Raw genomic sequence first — 16587 nt, 5'->3', positions numbered from 1 at the left:
CAATGTACCGTATATTTGTTATATGTTTCTCTGTCTAATGTTTTCTGTTTAATTTCTGTAAAGTGTCCTTAAGCTTTGGAAAGGCGCTATACAAAATTAACTTATTACTATTATTCATGTTCATATTGACCTGCGGCGGCCTGGGGAGCTCAGTAGTAAATACACTGGCTACCACCCCTGGAGTTCGCAAGTTCGAATCCCAGGGCATGCTGAGTGACTCCAGCCAGGTCTCCTAAGCAAACAAATTGGCCCAGTTGCTAGGGAGGGTAGAGTCACATGGAGTAACCTCCTCGTGGTCGCTATAATTCGGTTTGTTCTCGGGGGGGCATGTGGTGAGTTGAGCGTGGATGCCATGGTGGATGGCATGAAGCCTCCACACGTGCTATGTCTCCGTGGCAACGTGCTCAACAAGCCATGTGATAAGATGCACGGGTTGACGGTCTCAGACGCGGATGCAGCTGGGATTCGTCCTCCGCCACCCAGATTGAGGCGAATCACTACGCGACCACAAAGACTTAAAAGCACACTGGGAAGTGGGCATTCCAAATTGGGAGAAAATAAAAATAAATAAAAAATCATATTGACCTACTGACACATAAATCATGGCTAGTTTTGAAAGTGATTGAAAGCTCTTTAATATCATCTGCTGGTAGAATACCCGAACTGCAAATGAAGGAACTGAGTTTAGACTTTGCACCGAGAACAGACATGTTGCTCAGACGTCTTGGCACAATTACCTATTTCAATTACAATTATAGGAAAATAGCAAATTGTGATTTGCGGTACTTAATGCTTTGTGCTGGCTATGAAAATTTCCCTTAGAATTAGTACTCACATGAAAATTGGATTAGACGTAGCACACAGTCGTTGCAGTCGTGAAAATAGAGAAAGAAAGAAAGAAAGAAAGAAAGAATGAAGATCATTGTAACATACACTCATTCTATACCCACCTAACAATGGCAGTGTAGTGATGGACAGATCCAGTGAGTTGGGCCTCTCGGGTCTGCGCACCCTGTTCTGTCTGAGCAGGGTTTCTCCATGTGTCTGGACTGTGCTTTGGGCCTGTGGAACCACGGCTGCGGCAGGACAGGGACCAGGCAGTGCAACAGGCTCCAGAGTAGAGGAGGATTGGGCTTCCCCAGGTGGAGCAACACTCTCACTGTTCTCTCCTCCTTCCCCACCTCCCTCAGTATCTCCATCCCCGTCTCCCTCTCCATTGTTGTTATTGCTGTTGTTGTTATTTGCATTGTCAGGATGCGCCTCTCTTCTCAGCAGAGGTTCCTGCTCATCAGGGCTAGTGGTCAAGAGGCCAAAGTCCTCTGAACTCAACGCTGCACTTCCTGCTGACTCAGGTGCGGCTCCGGCCGCATATTTATTAGCTGTTGCCGCAACTTCATTGTTGGCAACAGTACTCAGCCGAGGCTCATGTGCTGTGCTCACTGCACTAGCTTTGGCCACGCCCATCTCAACTTTTTTCAGATTGGACTTGCTGAGTTTTCCAAATTTCATCCGCAGTGATGAAGACAAAGATGCTGGTGTTTTCCCAGAGGACTTAACGTGGAGGTTTAGGCTACTTGGTCTCTTAGGGACGTTTTGCTGCTTTGGTAAGATGGTTGGTGGGGTGTCAGGATTGCATCCGGAACCCTGTGACCCTGAAACTTCAGCAGCTATGTTCATGAGGGGGTAGAATGCACTGTGCGAATTCGCCGCTTCCAGAGAACAGAACTGTTTCTGCGAATACTCCATCAGACTCTCATCAGAGCTCTCTCGCAGATTCCTCTGAACTTCATCTGGGTCCAGTTTTGTTGTTTCAAGGTCCTCCTGGGTCAGCTGAGCACAAACAGGCCCACTCTTGCCCCCTGGAGGAGGCTGGTTGGCAGTGCAAGTGTCTGTGATGGGCACGGGGGAAGAGCTCTCTACGCTAGACTGTCGTGATTGGGCCTGCTGCCACTCGTAGTTAATGCAGTTCCTGTTCTTCTCTGCAGGATTTGACCCTGCCATTGAGGATGGGTCTACTGAGGTGTCATTGTGGAGTGCAGCACTCTCATGGTCTTCAGTGTTTGTGGATGAGTATTCGAGGTAAGAACCCACTTTGGGTGTCTGCTGTCCTATAGAGAAGTTCCTAGAAAATGTAAGTTGTGTTAGTTGAAACTCATGAGATACAGAAGCACATAGACTTAAGAACATCTCAAATGATAAATTAAATCAGCATTGGTTTGTAACAGTTAAAATGATGATAATGTATTAAGGAACTGTAGTGTTGTTCGGGATTATTGATTATTATACAACACTTAGTTGCGACCCTCGAATCTGATTAGATGAGAGGCATTCCAATGTGGCTGATATAATGTCCAGTAGTAATACAGTAGTAAGCGCAGTGCAGAGAAGTAGAGGTGGTCATTTTAATTCATGCCTGTGACTTTACATCTTTATGCCAGTAGGCAGCGTCAAGTGAGCATCTTTCATGTGTTATGAGTGAGTTTTTCATTGTGAGAGCATCTGCATGCTACCTGTGGTTATACAGTGCAGTACTGGGGTTGAGAGCAGGACTGACAGATTTTTCTCTGTCCCAGATGAGCAGCAGTTCAGTGAGTCTCTCCTCTGCACACTGAGCTGTAAGTCGGGCTTCAGCATCTTGATCCCAGCAGTCCTCCATAGTCTCTTTCAGAGAATGCACTGTCTGCACATTAGCACATAAACACACACACCCTCATTCATAAACATCAACCAACATATTATAGATTGTGTTGATGAGTGTTGATAAGCTGTGTGAGTATTCACATCCTGATTTCTCACCAGGCTATTCTCTTTCCAGGCTTCTGGGAATTTGGGTCTTTCTTTTTCTCGGGATACATGTGCCTGCATGTCCTCTATAGTAGGGTGATTGCCCACCTCGGCCTGAAATGCCATCTGAAACGCTGGCACTGTCTCACCTGATGGGAGAGGAGTTTTAAGGAGATTAAAGAAGCTGTAAGCATTTTTTTATGAGAGAGAGCACGTGGTGAAAGTTAGCAAAATGGCGGAAATTGCTTACAGCACTTTTAAGAACAAACAGCAGCTATGACATGGAGAGAGCTGCATATGTGTGTATATGTCTGCAGTACCTGGGAAGAGGTCAGCACAACGCATAAATGTCTCCCAGTAAAGCAGACCCAGAGCATAAACATCCACCTGCTTCAGCGCAGACTCACAATCTCTCAGATTTACCGCCCCCTCCAGCACTTCTGGGGCCATGTACCGTACTGTACCCACCTATAAAGTGTGGGAGATACAATAGATATGATTAGATATATAGTACACAACTGGTCTGAACTGGTCTGGATTACTGTGTGCTGACCTCACTGATGGCGCTGTTGTCCTCTTCTCCGTGCCCAGGCGGCTTCTTTCCTGTCAGAATCATGGAGAGTCCAAAATCACTGATTACACACGAGCCATCTGCCTTCACCAGCACATTCCTGCTGTTCAGATCCCGATGGGAGATGGCCGGTTTATACACATCTAACAATGAGAGGAAGGGGAGGGAGAGAGAGAGAGAGAGAGCCAGCGAAAGGGAGGGAAAATAAGATGAGAGTAATTCTAATATCAGAATAATAAGATTCTCTTTGTTAAAATTAGTTAATGGATTAGGTATCATGAACTAACAATGAACAACACTTTAACAGGATTTATTATTGAAAGTAGATGTTAATATTAGTCAATGCATTATGAACTAACATGAACTAACAATAAACAATAGTATATTATAAATTAACATGAACCCAGATAAAATAAATGCTGTAAAAATGACTGCTCATTGTTAGTTCATGATATCTCATGCATTAACTAATGTTAACGTATAGAACCTTAATGTAAAGTGTTACCATCAGAGTTGCCTCTAGAGAGCACTAGAACCCATTAGTGTCTCCAAAAACAACAGTAAAGAATAAAGCAGTGGTTTCTTTACTGGGTTGCTTCAAGACTCAGATTTTACATTTGGCATCAAGCAGCAACCCAGCACAGGACCAAAACTGTTTATCATACAAAAGTAAATCAAATATCCTTAAAAATCAAATACTGAAAAGTGTTAAAGGTGCTGTAAGCGATTTTAGCATTCTGAAGCTTTTAAGTTACTGAGCCGTTGAATTAGCCACACTCCCTCATTCCAAGACCCCGCCATCTAAAGATAATTTTGTGACCAAAACCGAGCAAAAGAGCAGCATTGTTTGTTCCTGTGGCTGTCAAATTCAACAGTGGCACAATAGCGCCCTCAACTGACAAACAATATGAATCACAGCCTCAATGATCCGCTTCAAATGAGAACGAGCAATATTTTTGATAGGTGAAAAGTGTCAATGTCCGCGGTCTGCAGACACATTTTTGTTTGCTGTTTACAAAGTCTTCACCTGTCACAGAGACTGGTGAGACGTCTCAGGACACTTATTCCTTTAATATCTTTAAGGGAGTAGGATCATTTTTACATAATTTTCCATGAAAAAAAAATCGCTTACAGCACCTTTAATATTACCATTACCTGAATAAGCCCAATGAATTGCAAACTTTTTAACATGACAAGAAAACTGGAAAAAAAAAAAACAAACAGAAAAAACAACAACAAGGGCTTTATTTTTGTGAGCATGCTATGCAAAGCAGAGCCGGCCCATAAGCGAACTAATCGGCTACTTAGGGCCCCCGTGGCCACCAGGGGGCCCCCAAGAGCACATGATATGACAGCTTGATTTTTTATTTTTTTTTATATTTTTTTTTGTGATATATTATGTCTGTGGACAATGGTAATTATACAAAAACGCAATATTAAACGCAATATTATGTTAACGGGTTGCAGGATGAAAGCACAGTCAGACAGTGGATTGAAGAGGCAGCAGCACTGCAGCATAACAGCAATGTCACAAAAAGGACACATCCCTCTGGTGCAGAGAAAAGGAAAAAGAAGGAAACCTAGGAAGAGAAAAAACAGCAAGATAAAGGTATGTTAAGTAGCTAGGCTATGTTGCAAGCTAACGTTAGCTGGCTAGTTAGTATATCTTCTTGTTTTAGGAAAGTTCACGTTTGATTAAACATCCGTAAATAGCCTTGACATCTTAATATATTATAATACAACATATTACTTAGCTAGTTTTAGACATATTATTGTTATCTTGTTACAGGTCCATCTGATCTATTCATTTTATGTCATTATTTAAGTATTTAATTTAATATTGTCTGTTTTGTACATTTACATTTATTTTTTATATAAGAAGATAGTGTTTATCTTAAGTTATTTTATTTGTAGTTGATTGTTCTGCACTTTTGCACGTTGCTAATTTTTTTTAACCAAAATTAATTAAAGTGGTTAACTTGCTTACAGTAAATGCATTGCCTGCTGGTTTATTTTGCTACTTTTCAGTACACCACATTAAGTATGCCACTTAGTACTGTAAGACTTAGAATATTACAGTTTTTCTCGATTGCTTAAACACTATAACCAGGCTTTTGAACTAAAATTTCAAAACCATAATGCCATTTATCAAAAAGCACACCCATTTCCCTAAACTATAAACACTACTCCCCTGTTTTGACACATGAGTCAGATTTGTTGAACTGTCACTGCAAAACTCTACACACAAATCTCTTCATTTCTCATTGCCTAAACCATGTGGTCATTTAGAAAGCACTAGCATTCAATATTGTTCACTCAAGTCAGCACAGCTTGAGCTCAATTAGCACACAATTACCCAGGTGGAAACACTAAGAGTCAGAATTGATCACACAAAAATCAGAATCTTCAATAGATAGATAAAAGGGCCCGAGTCAGTTCGTTCAGTTTTGGAACAATGGATCCAGAGAGACGTGAAGGAAGAGGTCGAGGACACCGGAGAGGAGGAGGAGGAAGAGCATTAGGGAGTGGAGGAAGAGGTGAAGGAGTAGGGAGAGGAGGAGGAGGAGGACAACGACGACGACAAGGAAGAGGAAGGGCAAGGGTAAGGAGACAAGCAGTCTCGGATGAAATTCGTGCCACTCTAGTTGACCATGTCCTTGTCCGTGGTATGACTACGAGGGAGGCTGGGCAACGAGTACAGCCAAACTTGAGTCGCTTCACCGTCGCCTCGATCATAAGAACCTTCAGGGAGGAAAACAGGTAGGTGACCTTAAGACTGCTCTCTACTGTAACTTTTATGTGCTGTACTCTGTGCTGTTACAACACATACATGTACTGTAGCTGTTGCACTATACTAATAAAAAGAAATGCATCAAATTGCCTCACATACAGTGTTTCTGTATGCTTCCATTTTGTAGAAAGGATGTGTTCAGTTACAGTAATCAGTACTTCTATTTTTGTAGGACACCGAGACGACCACCTGGTGGAGGCAGGCTAAGGCTTTTGTTGGAGGAGCTAGAGAGGGAGCTGGTAAATATGGTCATTTCCAACAACGTAATCCGCCTGCGTAGAGATTCAAAGGAGATTGATTGAAGACAATCACCAGTTTCGAGAGATAAATGCCATCAGCCTCTCCACAATTGATCGCATCCTCCGAAAGCACTGTTTCCGGATGAAATGGGCCTACTGCGTCCTTTTCGAACGAAACTCTGACAGAGTGAAAGACCAACGTCTGGAATATGTACGAGTTTTTATATTGTATGAAGTATTGTGTATTGTCACTGTGTTGCAGTACAGCAGTGTATACAGTAGCACAAAGTACATATGGTTGTCTGCCATTTGTGCCCTCTTGAACTGTGTTTCAGGGTAGTCATTTACTCTACTGTGTTTCATGTGTTTTGAAGAGAATCTTTGAGATTGAAGGCCGGCCTGTTCCCCATGAGATTATCTTTGTTGATGAGGCTGGATTTAACTTGACCAAAAGAAGGAGAATGGGGAGGAACATAATTGGCCATCGGGCTATTGTGAATGTCCCTGGCCAGTGAGGAGGGAACGTCACTATGTGCACGGCCATCAGTCAACGAGGGGTACTCCACCGCAATGCCATTCTTGGACCCTATGACACTATGTTCCTCCTTGGTTTCCTTGATGGTCTAAGAGAGCGTGTGTTCCAGCTTGACCAGAGGGAGCCAGCACAACCAGAGCAGACTCGCTACGTAGTTGTTTGGGATAACGTCAGCTTCCATCGCGCTGCTGTGGTTTGTGACTGGTTTACCAATAACCCGAGGTTTTCCAACATCTTTCTGCCTGCATACTCTCCCTTCCTAAACCTGATACAGGAGTTTTTTTTTCGGCATGGCGGTGGAAAGTGTATGACCGAGAACCTCACATCTGTGTTCACCTCCTCCAGGCCATGGAAGAAGCCTGCCTAGACATTTCAGTTGATTCGTGCCAGGGGTGGATCAGGCATGCAAGAGGATTTTACCCCCGCTGCCTGTCTAGGGCCAATACAGCCTGTGATGTTGACGAGATTCTCTGGCCTGTCCCAGACCAAAGACGGGATGCTAGGGCAGAATAATTTTGTTGTTGTTTGGTGTATTGTACTGTAGAGTACATTTAAGGAATAAAAAAATGTGCAAATGTATACATTTGTTGTGTCTTTTGTTGTGATCATCATGTGAAAAGGTTTTTGAGGGGGAGAACCACAAGCAACATAACTTTATTACTGTTTTTTGTAGTATTGTTTTGAATTTATCTCACCAGTGTGTAAGACTGTTGTAGTGTGTGTGTTTTTGAGGGCTTGTGTTTCATGTCTGAGGGCAAAGTTTGGTTTTTCAGCAAGATTGAATGGTTTCGAGTGGAGAGCTTCATTTTGATCTGAAAATAGGAAGTTTAGGGAATTGGGTAAGAAGTTATGGATTTGTGTTTAGAGTTTCGAGAAAAGGAGGCATAATTTCAAGAAATGTGTTTAAGCAATCGAGAAACCGTAATCCACAAAAGTCCATATTTCTATTAGTCTAATTCACTGCATACAGACCATTTACACTTTCATTCCAATGAATGTGCTGTCTTTGTTTATATCATAGGGAATAGATTATATAATCGGACGCTGATGGTGCAATAACCGGAGAAGAAACTCAGAATTAAATTACACTTGACCCAGCCAATTAACACTTTGCGTGAGCAATTTTGCCTAGATTTAGCGCATGCTTGCATGAAAATACCGAAACTTCATGGCCATGCCCACTGACTTTGGCCGTATGACTTATCGCATAGCGTTGCGTTTAGTGTTAGTGCTCTTAAAAATAGTGCCCAAAAAGTGATTTATCAGCCTAACTCATGGAACAAACACTGAGCCAAATATTGTGTTAGGCTGCTGAAGATGAGAAATGCACAGCACAGACATATCAATAATGTTTATAGATGGTTTCGTGCTCTCGGCAGCCAATAATTCAGAGCACGAAACACACTGTGGTCAGCACAAACTGTTTATTATTGTTGCAAGTGAATCCATTTCTTTCTTTTACCTTGTGTAGTTCTGTTCATGGTTTTCAAGGATGAGGGCATGTTATGCAATCTGCCTAGTAATTTGGCTTGTTGGCTTCTTCCAAATGACAGATGAATATATGCCAAAATACAGTTTAAGTGGATGCTCAGAGATTTGACTTTAACAACGAAAGGTATGGGAAAGAACTTCTCTTTCCTTTTAAAAAAGCCTTTTTATTTTACTATTCTAACTATGCATGATTTTGTGGTTAGTTCCATATTATTACTTACATTGTTTTTTTTGTTTTTTTTTTCATAAACCTGCTTTACATGTTTTACAGTGTTTTTGAGTGTCATGACTTTTTGTATCATCTGCTGTTTTGGAAATGCTTCTGTTCACAGAAGAATTCAGGTGTGTGGGCAGAATTTGGTAATTGCCGAAAAGTGTACCAGGAAAGTAGCATGTTTTTGTTTTTTGTTTTGTTTTTTATTGTTCACTGTGTACAATGCATTTTTATGTATCTATTTAGAGATGTTGTCTATTTGTGTGCTTATTGTCAAAAATGCCCATGTTAGAAACTCATTGAAACAAAATCTCCCTACGGGGATAAATAAAGACTACTACTACTACTAACTGATTTAGGGTGAGAACAGACCAAAAAATAACCCTTTTTCAGTATTAATCTTGACATCAACAATCTCCTTGGCGATCATACACCTAGCGCCATCTAGCGCTCTGCGCAGTCATCAAGTGCTAGGAAGTGTAACCAAGCTTGAAATCATGATTGTGTCTAGAGACTGCAATGGCAAGACATACCAAAAAAAGTTACATTCTTGTATATTTTGGTGTTCAATGTTTTGGTCACCATTCACTTGCATTATATGGACCTACAGAGCTGAGATATTCTTCTAAAAATCTTTGTGTTCTGCAGAAGAAAGAAAGTCATACACATCTGGGATGCCATGCGGGTGAGTAAATGATGAGAGAATTTTCATTTGTAGGTAAACTTTTACTTTAAGGCCTGTTGTTGGTAGATTGGAACTTTTCAGGAATCGCACAAACAAAACTCAGCAAAAAAAGAAACATCCTCTCACTTTCAACTGCTTTTATTTTCAGCAAACTTAACATGTGTAAATATTTGTATGAACATAAAAAGATTCAACAATTAAGACATGCACACAGACATGTGACTAACAGAAATGGAATAATGTGTCCCTGAACAAAGCGGGGGTCAAAATGAAGTAACAGTCAATATCTGGTGTGGCCACCAGCTGCATTAAGTACTGCAGTGTATATCCTCCTCATGGACTGCACCAGATTTGCCAGTTCTTGCTGTGAGATGTTACCCCAATCTTCCACCAAGGCACTTACAAGTCCCCGGACATTTCTGGGGGGGAATGGCCCTAGCCCTCACTCTCTGATCCAACAGGTCCCAGACGTGTTCAATGGGATTGAGATCCGGGCTCTTCGCTGGCCATGGCAGAACACTGACATTCCTGTCTTGCAGGAAATCATGTACTGAACGAGCAGTATGGCTGGTGGCATTGTCATGCTGGAGGGTCATGTCAGGATGAGCCTGCAGGAAGGGTACCACATGAGGGAGGAGGATATCTTCCCTGTAACGCACAGCGTTGAGATTGCCTACAATGACAACAAGCTCAGTCCGATGATGCTGTGACACACCGCCCCAGACCATGACGGAACCTCCACCTCCAAATCGATCCTGCTCCAGAGTACAGGCCTCGGTGTAATGCTCATTCCTTCGACAATAAATGCGGGTCCGACCATCACCCCTGGTGAGACAAAACCTCGACTCATCAGTGAAGAGCACTTTTTGCCAGTCCTGTCTGGTCCAGAGAAGGTGGGTTTGTGCCCATAGGCGACATTGTTGCCGGTGATGTCTGGTAAGGACCTGCTTTACAACAGGCCTACAAGCCCTCAGTCCAGTCTCTCTCAGCCTATTGCAGACAGTCTGAGCACTGATGGAGGGATTGTGCGCTCCTGGTGTAACTCGGGCAGTTGTTGTTGCCATCCTGTACCTGTACCACAGGTGTGATATTCAGATGTACCGGTCCTGTGCAGGTGTTGTTACATGTGGTCTGCCACTGCGAGGACGATCAGCTGTCCTTCCTGTCTCCCTGTAGCGCTGCTTTAGGCGTCTCACAGTACGGACATTGCAATTTATTGCCCTGGCCACATCTGCAGTCCTCATGCCTCCATGCAGCATGCCTAAGGCACGTTCACGCAGATGAGCAGGGACCCTGGGCATCTTTCTTTTGGTGTTTTTCAGAGTCAGTAGAAAGGTCTCTTTAGTGTCCTAAGTTTTTATAACTGTGATCTTAATTGCCTACCTTCTGTAAGCTGTTAGTGTCTTAATGACCGTTCCACAGATGCATGTTCATTAATTGTTTATGGTTCATTGAACATGCATGGAAAACATTGTTTAAACACTTAACAATAAAGATCTGTAAAGTTATTTGGATTTTTACAAAATTATCTTTAAAATACAGTCTCCTGAAAAAGGGACGTTTCTTTTTTGCTGAGTTTATTTCCAAGGTGCAACTTCTGTTACAGAGTCTTTGTCTGAGGCCAAATATGATCTATGATCTAGGAAAGAAATGTCAGCATATATCAGGACTGCACTGAAGCTAAAAAAAATAGCATTACTTTCTCCCTTCCTTTAGTCTCTCTTTTTGTCTCATTCTTTCTCTTCTCATTTTTATGCACTTCACTGATACTAAATAAAACCTTATGACTATCAGAGCCTTTCACATTGAAAAAAAGACAAAGAAAACAAAACAAAAAAGGTTTGAGAATTACGCCCATTCCTGCAAGTCTGCCTTCCTGCTTTCTCAGACTAAGGATATTAATAATGAACACACATACACAACCGCATGAGTGAGAATACCATACGGGCTGCTTATCTCCAAAATGACAAAAAAGTACCAAAAAGGTGTCATAGAAGTAGTTCATACAACAGATTACAGCATTGCAAGTTTTCTTAAGCCATCTGATAGCCTTACATGAGGTCCAGACTGAAATTTAAATCGTTATTCAATGAAAATCTCCCCTTCTACTGTAGCTCTCAAATCAAATATGGTGATTTTAGACGTAACACGTCAGGTGACGTCAGTCAATGGCGATTGGTCATGTTGCGAGATTTTCTGTAAACAACTAAGACTGGGAAAAAAATACAGATTTTTCGATGCATCGTGATCTTCATTTGAACGATCTTGATATTGATTCTTAAATCCCAAGATCAATCTTTTACTATATGCGCAACCCTCTACAATGTGAGCAAATAATTTGCATACGAGACCAAATTTCATGATATGCAACTAAAAATGTCTGTTATTTAGCCCCTGGCTGGTAAATGTTCAGATTTCACTCAGCAGTGATAGAGTAGTATACTCAGAAGCTAAGAAGTTCTGCATCCTTTCACTGCGGGTTGAGAGTTAAAAGTTTGGTTTGCTCATTCTCTGTCCAAAGACAAGATCCATGCAATCCATTTGTCGTTGAATAATGTTTCTGTTAATATCCTTTCTATTTTCTATTAAATTGTTGATTTAAAACAACAAAACATTAAAAAAAATTCTCATCACGAATAGCACGAATGAGGTAAAGAAGCCATTCCAGTCCTTATGCTCTCATTTACAGATGCTCTTTCCAGAACTGCCGGTTTTCTTAAAGAGACTGTACCAATTTTTAGCACGTGTTCAACTAATCAATGTAAATACTTGTAAAATAATATAAATTATGCATTTAACAATAAACATGTGCCAAAATATAATACATGCAATATAATATCATATTTATTGATGTAATACATGGATTTGCTAAAATGTGACCAAAATGATGAAAAACAAATAAAATAGAATTTTTTAAATGGATATTTTCTTGATGTACCTAGTAAGAAAGTCCCCTGTATAATTAACAGCATTAGCTGGGAGAGAATGTATTTTATATGTAAGCAAAATGGACATTATGACTGAAACATACCAATATGAATTTATATCCAATCGAATCGAGAACTTGTAAATCGTAATAGAACATTTAGCATTTGATGAATTGAATCGGGAAATCTGTATCAATATGCAGCCCTGTAAACAGTGACTTCGGTCTGTTCCTCACAAAAAGTTTTCATAGGGCTTTAGAAGACTTAGAATACAGCGCACAAGTCATTTGGACTACTTTTAAAGTGCTTTTTTGTGCCTTTTTAGAGCTTGACTGCAGAAGTCACGTATGCTTTCATAGCATGGAAAAGAGCAGCGTAAACACTCTTCAAAACATCTCCTTTTATGTTCCATGGAAGAAAGAAAGTCATACCGGAATGTCATTTTGAACAACATGAGGATGTAAATGAAGACAGAATTTTCATTTTTGGGTGAACTATTTCTTTAGTGTTTGTGTATCGGTTCACTGTGTCTCACCTCCTCTCTGTGTCTCTGTGTGAAGGTACGCCAACCCTCTAGTGACAGACAGAGCCAAACGACAGCAGCTCAGCCAGTCCACACTCCGTCTGCTCAGATACGTGCACAGAGAGCCCTGGGAAAACCAGAGGGAGTACTCTATTCAGAGGAAATCAGCTGCAAAGTACAGGGAGGAGCACACAGGAAAAACAGGAGGGAGGGGGAGTCAGTGAGGGGAAGAGGACGGTGAACCGAGAGAGGCTGAGTTTAATGCGTAGAGAAAGGAGGAATAGAGGCAGTGTATCTAAAAGTTACAGCTAAATGCTTCTAAATGCACTTCTGCCTTACCTTGGGACTACCTCAGGGATGCCTCCTGTTGCTATGGCAACCTGGCTTGAGGTTAGCCCACAGGAAGTATGAGCTGAGAGCCCATAGTTATGAATAAATGAAAAGTTCTCAGTTCAGTCAATAAACTCTCTTCCTCTATTAAAATCGAGTGTTTGTGGGTGGGTGTGTGGCAAGAGCCCGAACATATGCAGGGTAAAATTAGGATATTGTGCTGGACTGTAAACAAACAGAAAGAGAGGAGGAAAGCATTGAAAAAAACATTTAAAAAAAAAAAGCACACACCAGCCTAAGGTGGTTTGCTTGTCTTAGCTAGTTTAAGCTGGTCTCCCAGCCTGAAAAAAATAAATTAAAAAAAATCCAAAAACAAGCCAGCAGACCAGCCTGATCATGCTGGGACCCAACCAACCTTGCAAAGTGGTCTTCAGCTGGTCTCCCAGCCTCACCACCTGTAAAGTGCTCAAAACCTCTTTAAAACCAGCCCACAGACCAGTCTGATCAGGCTGGGAGACCAGCAATGACCAGCAAACCAGGTTAGGCTGCTTGTTTTAGCAGGGAAAATAAAAAGAGGATATTTGGAGAAGAGAGCGAGAGTTCTAGGTGATATACGCAGATATGTTTGTGAACTGCTGTTACCACAAGATCAAACATGACATCAGATCCACTAAATATACCATAAAAATAAATGCGTGCATTAACACTTTCTGAGCTATGAGATCAAGAAGAAGGAATGTAAGAAGGGAAAAAATACAATTAAATGGCTGAAAAGAATAAGAAAAGGAAAAGAATGAGAAACTTTGAATCTGAATTGTTTTTTGCTTTCTGTGCTTTCTGGTTGGCTAAATTTTAAAGGACACAATGGGCACACATTGGCCCAAAACCAGACTTAAGATATGAGTATAAATATTATTACATTAGATAGCAAAATATAAAACCAAGTGGCATTCATTTTATAGGAATATTCTGGGTTCAATACAAGTTAAGCTAAATCGACAGCATTTGTGGCATAATGTTGGTTTTCATCACAAAAATGTACCTTGACTTGTCCCACCTTTTCTTTTTTAAGAGGTCATGTTATAAGGAATCAAATTTGCCTTTATATTTTGACATATTTTGTCACTGTAATATAAAAACATATTGTAAGTTTCAGAACTCAAAACTTCCTCTCCAGCCCAAAAAGAGCATTTATTGTTTCCACTCTGCAAAAGCGACTTGTTTTTGGCTATATTATGACATCAGAGCGCAGTGTCATTTAAAGAGCCCGCCTTCACAATATCAAAATCGCAGCTGAGGTACTGCAACAATAAAATTGTTACTATTTTTACTGCAGTTTGCTTTTCACCAATGAAAAGATTAAGATATCACGCAAGACCCCCGATGTTGTCGTTGTTCTGGTTGTGGAAAAACTGCATCTCTGCATAGCCTTCTGAAGGATCCCAACCGTAGGAATAAATGGCTTAAATGTATTTATTTTTTTTCAATCCAGAATGCATCAATGTGGGACTATACATTTGCTCGTCACATTTTTCTATGGATTCTTTTGAGAACCAATATGGCTTTGCAAAGAAACTTATATTGAAAGATGCCAATTATGTTGGGAACGTCAGTAATACCGGTGAGTAACAAATTTAATTCTAATATTTCATCTGTGTTTGTTTGATGTGTAAGGAATTGTATAGTCAGCTGTTTCTATCAAAAAATATACCATAATCAGGACTCCAACACAGAGCGGATCATGTTAATTACACAGTTAATTCCCAAAGAAACACATAATTGCTTACGAAATATTGATGTGAGATTAAACTGTTTTATTACGCAAGAAAAAAGCGTTGTGCGAAGTGCAATAAAAGTTGTTGTGTAGTATATGCTAGTAAGCTTGCCATTTGCCTCAATCTGTCCTTGCCAGGACATCCCATATAATTTGTACAAAATGAATGCGTCAGGATGCCCATTGTCCCGTATTTAAGCAGCAAAAAAGTCGAGGGGAAACCCTCCCCTTGTCAGCTAGCTAAATGATGCAGGGGGACTCATCTCGTATTTAACTAAACAGTATGCGTATTGAAGCGAGCACACAACAGAGGGGAAGCCCCAGGCCGACTGTCCCCTATTACTCGACCTACAGCTGGATACAGATTTATTAACCCTTCACATTCACAGCTTGTGTAGGTCTGGACTATTTGTACTGCTGTCAGATTTATATCGCATTATTTTATCACCAATCACGTATAAATGAAAACACTGGGAAAACACAAAGTGTGCTGACTTTGTTCAGTTTTCTATTATTATTTTAATCGAACAACTGTACAGCAGTAACACATAAATTGGGACATTTACTGTTGCTATCAATGACTGCCTGGACTGAGTGCTTTTAGAATTCTTTCATTCTTGTAAAAAAACAGTTCAGTGAGTGATCTGGAGGGGAATGTTTGCACTGCAAAGACGTTAGCCAATCATAACAAAGTAGGCGTGTATGTTGAAGTCTTAAAGGCGAAGTACACAGAAACCGAACGTTTCAAACAGAGGGCCAGATACAGGGTGGAAAAGGGTTATGTAATACAACATAATGACTGTTTTTGTGCAAAAACTTTTATTAACATTATAAATGAACCTCCAGGAAAATAATCAAGTAAACAAACCCGTTTAAAAAAAGCAAAACCGATTTTGCGTCTTGTGGCTATACTTTTAAAACAGTATTTTAACGTTTACGGATTGGCCCAGAGATTATTTAGCAGAGACGGGCCACTTCTATTAAAATGAATGGGAGAAATTGGAACACTCAACCAAAGAGCTCTGAGCGCCCAACGGTCAACAGATGTAGAAAGGAAGTCCCGCCTCACAGTTAAAAGAGCAATTTACTTTTTAGATACAGCCATCACCTGACAATCAACTTCTGCATGCGCATTAGCTAAAATTGTGTAATATGAGGTAAAGAATCACAATTTATGAGACCAGTATTGTCAGATTTGATTGCTGATTTGAAATATGTTCTTTGATCGTAATCATGACCAACCGTTTTTGAGATTTTGATCTTTCCCCGTTCAAGCAGATAGGAGCTGCACTGGCATGACTGGAAATAGCCTCCCGAGAGTGTTCCAAAGATGGCCGACAGTGGACTGACTTGCCAGAAAGACTTTGCATTGGCCCCAATTCACTACCATTGTAAGTGCCTCACTGTAACTCAGATTTTAGTTTTTTTAAAGATAAGGAGGGACAAGTCAAATTGAATTTTTGTGGCAATCAACATTATGCCACAAATGCTGTAGATTGAGCAGGAAGGATCATCTGTAGTAAAAAAGGACTTAAATATTGATCTGTTTCTCACCCACACCTATCAAATCGCTTCAGAAGACATGGATTAAACCACCAGAGTCATCTGGAGTACTTTTTTGTTGCCCTTATGTGAATTTTTGAGCTTCAAAGGTCTGACCGCCATTCACTTGCATTGTATGGACCTACAGAGCTGAAATATTCATCTAAAAATCTTCATTTGT

At 40.8% G+C, this 16587-nt stretch overlaps 2 protein-coding genes across 3 annotated transcripts in view; one reads left to right on the top strand and one right to left on the bottom strand.

Moving 5' to 3' along the window:
- LOC127449669 (bone morphogenetic protein receptor type-2-like) overlaps window positions 1-16587 on the bottom strand; it is a 40434-nt gene that overhangs the window by 6872 nt on the left and 16975 nt on the right. For both annotated transcript variants that reach the window (XM_051713228.1, XM_051713227.1), the window contains 6 exons: window positions 12773-12887; window positions 3338-3498; window positions 3105-3252; window positions 2797-2933; window positions 2511-2680; window positions 951-2122 (listed from right to left, as the gene is read on the bottom strand). In XM_051713228.1, coding sequence (XP_051569188.1) covers window positions 951-2122; window positions 2511-2680; window positions 2797-2933; window positions 3105-3252; window positions 3338-3498; window positions 12773-12887 — 1903 coding nt within the window. The remainder of the gene's footprint in view (window positions 1-950; window positions 2123-2510; window positions 2681-2796; window positions 2934-3104; window positions 3253-3337; window positions 3499-12772; window positions 12888-16587) is intronic.
- On the top strand, window positions 4955-8161 carry LOC127449680 (uncharacterized). Its single transcript, XM_051713245.1, has 2 exons — window positions 4955-6115; window positions 6319-8161. The coding sequence occupies exons 1-2, from the start codon at window positions 5811-5813 to the stop codon at window positions 6446-6448; spliced, it is 435 nt and encodes a 144-aa protein (XP_051569205.1). The 5' UTR covers window positions 4955-5810; the 3' UTR covers window positions 6449-8161.

Source organism: Myxocyprinus asiaticus, chromosome 12 (genome assembly GCF_019703515.2).
Source record: "Myxocyprinus asiaticus isolate MX2 ecotype Aquarium Trade chromosome 12, UBuf_Myxa_2, whole genome shotgun sequence".
Taxonomy (NCBI): domain Eukaryota; kingdom Metazoa; phylum Chordata; class Actinopteri; order Cypriniformes; family Catostomidae; genus Myxocyprinus; species Myxocyprinus asiaticus.
The sequence above is the reverse complement of the archived record's forward strand: the minus strand, read 5'-3'. Positions and strand labels throughout refer to the sequence as shown.

Excerpts from the sequence above, each read along its gene's own strand:
- LOC127449680 (XM_051713245.1), top strand. The coding sequence starts at position 5,811 with ATGGATCCAGAGAGACGTGAAGGAAGAGGTCGAGGACACCGGAGAGGA. Across the intron at positions 6,116-6,318 it reads ACCTTCAGGGAGGAAAACAG|GACACCGAGACGACCACCTG; the intron begins GTAGGTGACCTT and ends CTATTTTTGTAG.